Raw genomic sequence first — 13,673 nt, 5'->3', positions numbered from 1 at the left:
ACTTTTATGAGTTTGGTAAATATCTCTTAGATATTTTCTGAAATATGTAGTACATCTTTTGGTCCGGATATCCTCTATAGCTCTATAACTAATAACGAAAACTAAACTAGTAACTATTCTGATTATCAAAATTACAATACATATTAAGTTGCTATGCCTCTGAACTGATTGAAGATTCAAGCTGAAATCAAAGTAATGATCTATTCATACCCGAAATTAGAACTAATCATAAACCCTTTCTGAGTAGCTCCGTAGTGATTAAATTCAACTTATGAAATCGAATTTTACAGCCCCATTGACTCTCATTATAACTTCTGAAATCATATGAGTCATCGTTAAAGCCGCCAATCTTTGAGAGTGTGCTAAGCAGCAGCTCTGATTCTGCAACAAAATTATCGCTGTAAATGTACAATACAAATCATTCGTTTTCCGACATAAAAGGTTTCCTTGTTATGGTGTATTTTCCAAATGTGCTTCACATCAAGCTTTTCATAGAAGCTATTATATGCGAAAGCTTTCCAATTTGTGTGATCGTAGCTAACATGAGTAGATGTCGTGATCATTTACTGCAAGTCTGAGAATCAAATCCTTCTTTTTCTTCTTCTTCTTCTTCTTCCAGTAAAGTCTGAAGAAGTCAATAGGGTAATAGAAACATGTGACACTCCTTGTTACCGTATTGACTATTTACCAATTTCCGAATGTAATTAATGTGATTCATGCCATCATACAAAACTATTCACCACTGACTGTGGAATGGTGTGATCTCCCATCATTCCACAGTCAGACTTCTTTGCAAACTTAGTATCATGAAATTTACATTAATCTAAGCGTCGGTTTACTAGATAGAGCATAAATTGCACTCTTACTTAGTGTTAGCCATTTATCCAGTCAGTGAAATGACATAAGAAATTTTAGCAATGATCTCAATTGCCAATTTTATATAAATCAAGATCTTTGAAGCGTCGCTGTAATACAGTACTGTAATACTCGTATTACGACGCTTCTATATACGACGATACACTCATAAAACGAATAAAATAGATAGAATATTTTATTTATTTTATTCAATGTATTTTACTCATTTTATCAACTAAAAACCGAAAGGATGTTAGAAAGAATTCAAACAGGAAAATTAATTACACTTGAATCAAAGGACAGGAAGTAATTATTGCAGAATTAGAAATCTTTGAACTTCTCTCGAAATACAATCGAACAATGGATCGAACTATTTGTAAAAATTGGAACGATAAAATGTGATCGACTAATTATGCGGTGCTTAAAAATAATGACTGAGTGGTAGAAAACTCTTCTTTGTAACTTTACTGCACATTTAAAAATAATAATAATAAATTTAAATAATAAATGAGGTCATGATAACTAAATATTGTATACTACTCGTCCTTTAACTTGAAACAATACAGCATTTTTTTTTTACAAGGAGCTTTCATATGTAAATAGCAAGTGAAATTAAATTAACGAGTTTTGCACTAAATTAAATCTCTACATTCGTTATTTGCTCAATTGCATTAGGAATATGTTTTAATGAAAGAATGATTAATTCATGTAAGCACTTCTTCATGATTTATGTGAAAATGCAAATATATACACAAGAGAAGCATTGTGTTGTAGTATGTGCATTTCTATTACACTTCCAAATTGTACTTTCTCTTTGTTCTGAAGCATAATAACCTACATTTATTCTCGTGTCGTCTGCGCAACAAATCATCTTCAACAATATAGATGTTCGTGATTCAACAACTTTCATAACTTGTCTCGTGTCAGAAACATGTTACGTAAGTGATGAGGTCCAATGTATATTACACATTACGTATTGAATAAACATAGTCAGTATTTGGAGTGTCTCTGACAGGGATAATACTAATGAACGATCACAATTATCTGTAAATTATAATGAATGGTGTTTGTGGTTTCACAAAAGCAGTGATAGTACTTTAAAGCAGAATTATTGGCTGGCTTCGATGAAAGAGAGGGTTTGTTGAAGTTATTCATCTGAATGTTTGCTGATGTGGATCTAAAATTACAATGATAATGAGGCTTAATATTAATGTTAAAATTGTACATCATTTAAATGATAATAATAAATGCAAACAGTTTCTTTTTTTTTTTTTTGGTTATAACCTGTAAGTCTCATAAAACCGGTTTTGTTTCTCCAATAATAAATGACGTCATGATAACTGAATATTGTATGCTATTCGTCCTTTAACTTGAAACAATACAGCAATAAAGTTGCCTATGGCACCAAAATCTATTTTTTAACTGAATATAATTTTAATTTCATATAATAATTTTAAACTATTATACAGTAAAGATTAAAATGGCTAATTTTATTCAATGATATGTGTAAATAATGTATAAACACTGTGTCGTAAAAAAGTATTGAAAAATATTGCCTATGTGAAAAAAACGCAAATCTGATCCGAAATAACATTTCATGACATAATTAAAATTTACCCTATGCGTAACTTAAACCTCCAGCGCGTATAGTACTCTGAGTCGTAATTATATCATCAATAACAAAAGACAGTTGTGATTTGGCAACATGCTGCCCGACTGATAACGCATGTATTTGTGCCGTTGATTGTTCACTTCTCTTTAGTACAGTTAAATCTCATTATGATAACAAATTTACTCACAATAACAAACTAATGAAAAGTTCTAACCAAAGCCCTGTGGGTACAATACTATGCTTAAGAAGTTCACTATAGCAAATTGTAACTAACCAACTATCCTATTGTGGGTATGGTGAGGATCGACTCTTTTTCAATTATATGAAGCAATAACCTAGACCAGCGAACAGCAGCATTTTTACATTGGAACAAACGACTAATTATTAAGTGATAGTTACTATACAATAATGCGATGCTGTATAGCAACAATTTAATCTAAAGCCAGCTGTGCTATTTAATGCAATCACTATTTTGTTTAGCCAAATGCTATTATTAAAATAGTGTAATTTAAACTACTTGAAAAACTTTCACTGTAGTGCCAAATCCAATTTTTATTAAATTTAACCGAAACCAGAGAATTATTATTATTATTATTATTATTATTATTATTATTATTATTATTATTATTATTATTATTATTATTATTATTATTATTATTATTATTATTATTATTTCATATTGCTTCAATTTTTTTCCTAGAAGGATATGATGTTTCTTGTCTCTTTTGAAGCCAAACTAAATTATTCCTGTAGCCATTATAGAAGTAGTCAGTTCTTTCTCTTTTGGAAAATCGACTTCTCTGAGAACATGCACACAGCTAACAGACAGGATTCTAAACAACTCTACCCGAATGCATTCAAAATTCTTCCAGAGGGATTTTTATCAAAAAGAAAGAAAGAAAAAAAAACGTTTGCGGGATTTTCATAAAACATTTTTTTAAAAATCTCTCGATATTCTATATAAGACGAAAGACAATAAAACATGATCCTCATAAATGATTTACATCAATTTCCAAAAATTCTCACCAAAAAATAATAAATGAGATAATTTTGCGATCCTAATCAGGATATTCAAATTGCATCGAAGAAACTCTGAACTCTGCTATTCTTTTATAAACTAATAAGTGGAAAGGAAGACCATTTGCCCAACTTTTGATGATATACGATTCCTTCCTTCAGTCTCAGTAAATTATTCTACATTTAGCATATTATCATGATATACAGTGGCCTTTTTTCCTTTTTTATGAGATATTTTCTTTAATAGGAGGGGTGATATATACCCGATGCCTGTTTATATTCTTTATCCCATTATGTGCCTTTCTATAGCTTTGATATCGATGTTAATATACACATGAGATGCAAAAACACATTCGTCGGTTCTACACAGAGATCGTTGTGAGTCGAAATAGACTTGAAAGGTCTCGCGATGCACGAAGTTTAAGTGAGTTTTACATTATACAAGAAAATGGCCTGAAATCTTTTTTTATGTAATCTAAGATACGAGTTGAAGTTCTCTATTCGTCTTTCAGCCCACTAGTGTTTTTTATTTTTCAAGTCACGTTCTTGTTTATTGATCAAGAAAAGGCACGTTTTCTTGTAAAAATATGACTCTTGAATATTTCATCTCTATATCCAACTTTTAAACCGACATGGTGGATATTATGTTCTGTTGAGGTATAGTTAACTATCTTATTTTTTTTTAATATATCTCCTATGGACGAGCCTCAATCTCCTATGGCAGAGTTGCTTACAACGAAGCCCTGTTGTTTAGAAAAACCCACGTTTGAATTTTCCTTGGACGAGAAGAATCTTTATCAAAGCGTTTCATTTGAAGATTTATCGTCTCGTATGGAAGGGGAAGTTTTTTTCCCTCTATTATCAATTTTCATTAGCTCTTTCATTTTATTCTGTTCCTTTTTCCCCGTCTTTCATTCTCAATCTCATTACCTTTATGGAGATTTCCGGCTTGACTCTCCCGAACTAACAACAACCCGCAGAAAAAAAAAAAAAAGAAAAAAAAGCCATCGGCATCCCCACATCATTCAAACTTTGAAGGCAATTCTTTTACTTCGATAACACTATCTTTTTTTTTTTTTTCATATGCCTAGAATTTTCCAAAGTTGTTTGTGTCCGTTTGAGATTCAGAATGCGCAGTTTAGGAAGAGAACGCATCCTTTGTTATAAATGATGCTATTTGAATGATATCAATGCCCTTACATATCGACATTCAACTTTATATAGGTCGAGGATAAATTTGTTTATTGTACTTGGAAGTAGATTCATACAGAAATCGTGAAACTGTCATAAACGTGGTTTCTCTTCTTTAAGAAGAGCAGCTACGTTTATGAATGAATTCCTTTGCTGCTTACCCGATAACTTTATACATTCATGAAAGTAAATAATAGAATTCAAAGCAATCAAACTGTTCAAATACGTTCTTTCCCTGCCTATTATTTGGCTTCAACTTTATACGCAAATAGTTTATTTTTCTTCTGGTATCGATATATTTCCTTAGTGGTAGCAGTACGATAGCAAACTATTTTGAGTTACTGTTGTATTGCTATGAACTGTGGATAAATATATATGTGCATTTATGTGGAGTTTCAAATGGTGTTAAAAAAAAAAAACTGTATGGCGCCAGGTAAAAAATCACATGGGAGTTAGTGCGAAAAAAATCTCACGATATTGCTTTGAAAGCAGTAATACAGAAAAAGTTCGAAGTTGTTAGTTTTCTGTAGCCAGTACCCAATATGCTCAGAAAAGTTTCTTTTTTTCAATTTATTACTTTTGAAATATTATCTTTTCCTTTTTTTGTATATGCACTTGCTGGAATTTTGACCAAAGAAGGCGACATTATTCTACTGTTCATCGCTTTCTACTTCTTTTTTTCCCTTTGAATTAGAAATTTTTGAGTTGCATGTTACTTTATACGAGTTCTAGCATAAATACCGCGAGTAATGTACTCTTGAAAAAAGTAGTTGATTGGCAACCTAAAACATTTGACATCCTTATTGTAAAAACATCATGTTTTACTTATTAAAATGATCTTTTACTAATAACACAAATGGCGAATCTCCTGTGGGATCATTTGCAAGATGCAAGAAACAATTCAAATGACTTTTCCCAGCCAACTCATCTTTAGCTGAGTCAGGATTTTTGACTGTAATAATACCAGTTACATTAGAAGTTTTTATTTGGATGTTGGAAAGTAATACCTGCTAATTTCACTGTCTAAATCTTGAAGTAACAATTGACTACTGAAATCTCAACTTTTCTCATAAACAACACTAGGAAATTCTGTATTACCACCACTGTTACTAACTCCAACAGTAAAATATTTTAAAGTCCATTTTGCTCAAGACGCTCGCGCTTGTGTATGTGTCTGTGTAAAATATGTGAAATGCTTTGCGTTACTGAACTAAATTTTTATTTGCAGATCAGTTTCTTCTCCACCAGTCCTGAGCTGAGTAACAAACAACGCTTCGAATATTTCTTAAGAACCGTACCAGCTGATAATAACCAAGCTCATGCCATGGTAGAGATTATAAAGCTGTTTAACTGGACCTACATATCAATCGTCTACGAAGAGTCAAATTACGGCATCAAGGTAAGGTTTCGTCACCAACATATCTAGTCTGTTGGTTATATTCTCAGTGCTTCAAAAATAAATACCTGACGTTAACTAACAAATCTGATTTTCCCGTGAATCTCACCTCACCGAAAATTATCATAAATTAGTATCATGAGTGAAATAAACGTGACATAATCCGATTACCACGTTGCTCTAATGATCAACCAACGAACTTTCAAGACTACTTTCAGACCTCCAGTTAGCAATGGTGGTTCTCGTCGCGGACGATAAACAGTCTATTATTTAAAGACGTACACAAACATCCACTCCACCGTTAAATTCGAAACCTCCTGGTCTTTTATTTGTACACTAGTTATGGATAACCAGTCTGCCAACTGAGCCAGAACACTGGAATTAAACTATTATTCATATAATGCTTAATTCAATCCCAGAATAATGCTAATATTACTAAAGGCTGAATACCAATTTTTATAAAGATATAAAATATCTTGCATCAACAATATATTTACCTGTCTTTAAACAAAATAAATAAATAAATAAAATGAAAAGAATATAATATCGTCATCATCATCATCATCATAATAATAACTTAGTTTTAATAAGTTATTCCTTACCACAAATGACAATACGATTTCTCATGTTTTTTTAGCTATTTACTTTCAAACAAGGGTGAATCCAGGTTGTATTTATAGAAAGAACTGCAGAATAATGCATTAGTTCCGCTAAATACCGACACACTTCCTGATTGCCTGAAGCCTTTAGCTGCGCTTACTTTAACAATATATCGATAATACACTTCGACTCTTTGATTATCACTGTAAACAAGAAGTCCGCTTAATGGTGACTTTGTTGTTTGTCCTTATTACTTTGCATGCGAAGTATACAATAACTATGGTTTTTAATAAAGTCAAATGACAACATGATTTCTCAACAGATGTAAGCAAAGTAATTTTTTAAAAAATATTTGCTGGAGCAGTAATATTAAATAAATAAATGTAACAAAAAAAGGTTAATTTTCGATTCCTCATCTGTTATTAGTTTGAGATATTAAAAATAGCATCAAAGTAAAGAAAAAATGCATTCCTTTTTAAAAATTAAAATCCAGCAGAAAAAAACCGATGCGAAATATCTCATTTAGTTACTTTGCTAATAATTTGTAATATCTGTGAGAATCTAATTGCTTATTTGTCGTTTGATTAATCTCTGACTGGACCAGTTTCGTGGAAACTTGATATTATAGATCTATCTACACGGTACTGAAAATCATCTGCACGGTTTAATTATTTATATTATTTTATTTATTTTTGTTAATAATGACACAACTAGAAGAAGTGCATGAATAATAAAATAAGTAATACGAATCTGATAGAAGGTCGTCCAATTCATGGAATTATTAGTACAGCATTACTCTTACATGAAAAGTTCGGTTAATTTTATCTACAAAAAGTCGTAGCTGATTACTAAAAGGAAAGTATGAGCTCAAAAATGAGAGAGAGAGAGAGAGAGAGAGAGAGAGAGTAAAGTGGTAGTCTTCGTCAATTTGTTCTGAGTAATGAGTTAGTTTAAAATAAAAGAGATAGGCCAGCTTCGTTGAGCTCTCATGTTACTTAATGCTAATGAGGAATAAACGTTTTTTAAAACAATAAGAAAAGTGAAAGAAAAAAGTCAGTTAAAGATGTTATGAGATTCTACGTAGCACAATAAGATTGCAGCTATTAAATGTTGGAAGTTTTTTTTTTCTATTTGGTTAGACTATAATACATTTAGTTTAATCCTTTATCCAAGTATAAGCAAACAACGTTTGAGCCTGAAGTATCTTCAGGTCTGAGGTAACTCGTGGTAAAGGTGGACCAAACTCTCATCATTCCTTGTCTTAATATCTTCCATAATGCAAAGCACATCTCCTTGCGAACATATACAGTATAATACTATGCATGAAGGGAAGGGCTACTACCCAGACCAGTTTCGCCCTTTATTGAGGTCTCGTCAGTGGGAGCCAGACCCAGAGGTGGTAATACCAAGGTGGAAGCAATGGAGAAGTAATATTTACCTATACAAGTTGTCAAAAGGTGTATCACCTTATTATTAAATTACCCCACCTTGGTATCAAAACCTCTGGGTCTGGCTCCCACTGACAAGACCTCAATAAAGGTCTAAACCCGTCTGGATAGTGGCCTTCCCTTAATGCATAGCATTATACATGTCCGCAAGGAGATGTGGTTTGCATTATGGGAGATACTGAGACAAAGAGTGATGAGAACTTAGCCCATCTTTACCACGAGTTGCCTCAATCCTGAAAATACTTCAGGCGCAAAATATGTTTGCTTACACTTGGATAAAGGATTAAACTAAATTTATTGCAGCTATTAAATATTTATTACTTATTTGTTTTTGTTATTTAATTCGATTTTTTGTATATAAGAAATCATACAGTAATTGGAGATTTAGTAATAATAGAAGCAAAGAAATGTTTTTTTTTGAAGAAGAAGAAGAAGAGAGAGAGATGAGACAAGACCAGGATATGTTTACAAGGAGCAGGAACAGGGAGATGACATTACTTGTGATGTAATAAACACATGCATTTATTCTTTTCACGAAAATTATATCATTAGCAAAGAAAAAGAACGTAAAACGAAATGATAGCTTGGTCTGGTTAGTGTTAATTTTCCAAAGATGTAGAGATTTTAAAATCTAACTATCGAATACTCTTCCCAAATATCACAGGAAAATAATTACATGAGTTCCATCTATGGATTTAAGACTGGAAAAGCTTGGATTAAAACAAGGTAGAACTTCTACATGGATGGAATTCTTTTTACTTCTTCTTCTTCTTCTTTTGCTGAAAGAAGGGAATTCATCGGTAAAGATACACAATCAAGAATATTGCAAAGTGTGATAAATGCTTGTGTTACGAAAATAGAGAACTAGATCATGTAGAAGAAGCAAACATCATCATACTCAGTTGAGAACAGTGGAGACTACTGATAATACTCGTATTTAAAGGTTGAGCGGTGAATGAAACCAGATTGTTGAACAATCGGGTTTATACCAATATGGAGGGTAAATGGAAGGCAATTCTGTAGAAGAGCGCTTATAAAATTACGTTTTATAATAAAATTAAAATTACAGGAAGATGATTGGCTACCGGTGGAGATTGAACTGCCCAGTCAGTCTCCGAAAGCTAGATAGGGTTTAAAGGCCTCGCCACCTCCCTATATAAGGGAGTAGGCGAGCAGAGGGAATAAAAGGCGTTAGCTGATTTATTTTATTGCAACCGACAGGCTCGTAAAACGCAACACCTCGCTTCTGTTTTTTTGCAATATATTACAACAATAAATTCGTCCTTTATGATAATTATTAAATCTATCTATCCACAACTGATTTTTTATTTGTTAATGTATAGCAGATATTCATTAAAAAAATAGCAAAATAACATAGTAATATTCTGCATGAAATAGATGGTTATTGCTTTCTCTAATAAAAATCGAGCTCGCTTCATACGGCATTATCTATGTGGATATCTGCATATTTTACGAAATATAATATAATATAATATAATATAATATAATATAATATACATCACGCAATATTTGTATCGTAAATGTCGAACCAGCTTCTATTGTGGTTTTTCTTTGTTGCTTGTTCACAAACAGCAAGCATAACCAAACAACAAATAAAGGTTTACTTAATACACGATTGCAATATGTTAACAGATGTCGAGTGGTTTTTCTCTTCTTACTCGGTGTCCTAGATGTTTTGTAACTTCCAATTTAAGAGCATCGAATGCTTTCATCCCCTTTAGATTTGTTGGAATCGATTTCTTCCTTTGCTAAATAAAATTCCACAGAAAAACCGGCATAAGAATAAAAATCGAGTTGGGAATTTCCTGAAAAGTGCTAATGCCAGGATTGCGGTGGGAGCAAACTACGGGAGATAAACAAACAAGTAAGTGGTCGCTAATGAACGAAAAGTGAATTCTGAGGTTAGAAAGTTTTCTGAATCTGGAAGAAACCAATCGTTAAGTGATAATTAATTCCCGAGACTTAAGTATTGATCAGGATTAAAAAAAAAAATAATTAATTCTTAAGCGTGTGCTAGTTTCATAATTTTTGGTTTATAAGAAAAAAGCGCGTATAATAATCGTGATTTTTATGTTATGTAATCCTTTAGTTAATTAAACGAAGAAATTCTGAGGAATATCATCAAAATCCGGAGTAGCACAGTCAAGAAATATCATATTTTTCTATCTGCATACCGTGCTGAGATAGCGAAAAGAGCTGAACTACTTTACGAATGTTTATTTACATCAGGGGTTTTCAACACATGGCCCGAGGCCACCTGTGGCCCGCCGGCCATTTTGAAAAAATAACTACTTACCATTAAAACGCGAGTAAATAAAAAATAATTAAGCCCGCGGGCCACTAAGCCATACTGCGGTATTTAGAATTGTAAGATGCTTTCCACATTCACAAGGAACGCTGTGCATTTGATATTTTGCATAAAATCCTACAAAAAAAAAATTTAAATAGACATGCTTCTTCAGCCATCTAACAGCGCCAAGTGGTACTTAAGTACTAGTACTTAAGTACTAGAACTTAAGTGGTACTTAAGTTCGTTTGAGTGCGCTGTCTAGTGCCTTCCAGATACATCTCGAAGATTCTCGATACTTCGTTATTTTCATATAAATAAAAGGGGATCTACATCCACAGTCAGTCAGTCAGTCGTGAACAGTGGGATATTCGTGTATAAGCGCACGCAGATTCGTCGTGTCAGCCATAGCCTATTGTGGTTTTATATTGCCAGGCTTTTTCATTAGTGTGAGACATATTCAGTAGATAATAACCGTTACAAGGCCATTTTGGACCATTTTACGGGTTCACTTTCCATCACTATGGCGTCTACGAGTAGAAAGCGTAAATCAAGTGATTCTTATCGGGTTTTTAATGAACGTGCACCAATTTGTACTTTTTTGTGCTGATCGACGATAAGCCAGTGTGTTTAATTTGTCGTGAGCAGGGTGACCACCCAGTATAAATATTTAGTACTAACTTATGCAGGAAAAAGGTACCAAATCTGAAATAAAAGTATTAGATTTTTATTTACTAAAATAAAGAGCCAAAAAGCTTCACTTCGGCGATTCAAAATTATCTAAATTGAGTGTATATTAAATCCAAAATCATTTCAAAGCCGAATACAGAAACTATAAAAGTTTCATGCGACCAGAGAGCTATGGGGAATACACCGCCGCCATACTACGAGTTGCACTAGCCGAGCAGTATAGGTGACGACGAAAGCTGTGAGCGTCGGTATATTCGCCTCCTATTGGTTCATTATAAGGTTTGACTAGCCTGAGATGTTTCAAACACATTGGTTTTCGTCAGACACACTGTTTAAGTAAGTGTCTAATTAACTGATCCCCCGGACCACTCCCTACGAGTGATCGAAAGGATCATCCAACTCAGCGTTGGTTCCACTCAGTGACAGGCTCAATCCACCACTAAGAAGAACCGCTCATATTCCAGGGAAAAGCATCCACCTCCAAGTCCCCTCACGAGCCACGCCGGTAAACACTTTCCCTGGAGACTCAAAATGGTCTCTCTTGGCTAACCCCTCGAAATCTAATCCCCCACGCCGGTATCCATGTTTAAATGCAGGGTAAGATTCTCCGGATGAGCGCCCCTCAGGATCAAAATTTTGAAACTCAGCTTTGTTCCTCTCAATAACAGGCTCATCCTGCCACTGAGAAGAACTCTGAAAACTAGTTGGCTCTACACCGTGGCAGGCTTCCCCACTAAAGAGCAGAGCCTCATTTGCTCATCTAAGGGGTAACAGCCATGCCTCTATTAACTTCACAGGCTACAGCAGGAACCAGATTCGGAAGAAAAGCTAATTGATCAAAAATTCTGTGCTAAGGAACTCGAAGCGTTGGAGAGGTGTATTTTCCATAAGCAAACTCTCGGTCGGTGCATAGAGTATATACTAAAATAAAGCGCCAAAAGACATTACTTCAGCGATACAAAATCCAACATCATTTCAAAGCTGAAAACAGAAACTATAAACGTTTCGTGCGAAAATTGACCAGAGAGCTAGAAGGAATGCTGAAATGATGTTGGATTTAATATCCACTCAGTTCATATAATTTTTCATCGCTGATATGAAGGCTTTTGGCTCTTTATTTTAGTAAATACTTTACGCACCAACCGAGAGTTTGCTTAGGGAAAATACATCTCTCCAAAGCTTCGAGTTCCTTAGAACAGAAAGTTTCTGCCTAGTCTCTGACGAAAACCAGTGAGTTTGAAACAGCTGTCAGGATAGTGAAACCTTATAATGAACCAATAGGAGGCGAATATACGGACGCTCACAGCGTTCGTCGTTACCTATACGGCTCAGCTAGGGCTACCTGTAGTATGACGGATGTGTATTCCCGCTAGATCTCTGGTCAATTTTCGCATGAAACTTTTACAGTTTCTTCACGAAACGTTTATAGTTTCTGTATTCGGCTTTGAAATGATATTGGATTTATTATCCAGTTAATTTAGCTAGATTTTTATTTGTTTTCGTTTCACTCTATTTAGGGCATTTTATAATATTACTACCTTATTTTTCTAAATGGTTTGACAACATCAAGACGTGGACAGGAAAGAGCAGTGCGCAACTGCTCAGATTAACACAAGACCAGTTTGTTCGCCAAGATGGTCGCTGACCTTCGATAGAAGATAGCACAATAAGAAGAAGATTTTTTTAATTAATTCACTCTTCAGAAATAGTAAAATCTGTAGCTGATGAAAGTTTCAATTTTTCTTTTGGCAAAAGCAATCCATTCATCAAGGGAGTTTGTTTTGATTTCTTATTTTATTCTTATTTATTGTCACTGCTGAAAATATTCTTTCAGTTGCTTTTTTCTCTGAGACTTAGAATCAAATTTAAACTGACAACGTTTTTCTTGCCCCTTGTCCATGTTTAAAAGGAAAAACCAAATAATACTATTTTGACGAAGAAATGAACACGTTTTTGTTAATAAAATTCATAAAAACACTGGACTTCGAACCGATTGTACTGAACAGACATCTACATCAAATCTAACTGCGACTGCGAGCAATGAATGGAAATTCGTCCAACATCAATTATATCTCATTGTTAAAGTTTTAATTTTTTAAACACCTTCTTCTTCTTCTTCTTCTGCAGCTTTTCCCACTTACGTAGGGTCGCTGTTTGTGGTGAGTGTCCTCCACAACTTCCTGTGTTGGGCTGTAGCCACATCCAAGTTCTTCATCCTGAAGTCCTCCTCCACCATCTCTCTCTCCATCTCTTCTTTGGCCGTCTGCGCTTCCTCTTTCCCTGCACATCCATCTGCATGACCTTTCTTCCCACATACTCTTCTTCCCTCCTCATCAGATGACCAAACCATCTCAACCTTGCCTCCTGTATGTTTGCTCCCAAGTTCGTAACTTTCACCGTTCCCCTTATATAGGCATTTCTCAGATGATCCTTTCTGGTCACACCTCACATCCACATAAGCATTGTTATCTCCGCTACATCCATCCTGCTGATGTTATTTTTCCTCAGGGCCACAGTTCCCAAAGCATACGTCATAGCTGGTCTCACTACTGTCCT

The 13,673-nt window shown here is 34.1% G+C and overlaps 1 protein-coding gene across 1 annotated transcript in view; it reads left to right on the top strand.

The window, feature by feature from the left end:
- The window catches only part of LOC150107648 (metabotropic glutamate receptor 6-like), a 213,882-nt gene that overhangs the window by 140,811 nt on the left and 59,398 nt on the right, over positions 1–13,673 (top strand). Inside the window, exon 3 of the mRNA XM_090392155.1 lies at positions 5,904–6,074. Coding sequence (XP_090248281.1) covers positions 5,904–6,074 — 171 coding nt within the window. The remainder of the gene's footprint in view (positions 1–5,903; positions 6,075–13,673) is intronic.

This window comes from Typopeltis vanoorti, chromosome 4, assembly GCF_054136105.1.
Source record: "Typopeltis vanoorti isolate ZY-2024b chromosome 4, IOZ_Tvanoo_1.0, whole genome shotgun sequence".
NCBI lineage: Eukaryota > Metazoa > Arthropoda > Arachnida > Uropygi > Thelyphonidae > Typopeltis > Typopeltis vanoorti.
Note: the sequence above shows the minus strand (reverse complement) of the source record. Positions and strands in the feature narration are given on the sequence as shown.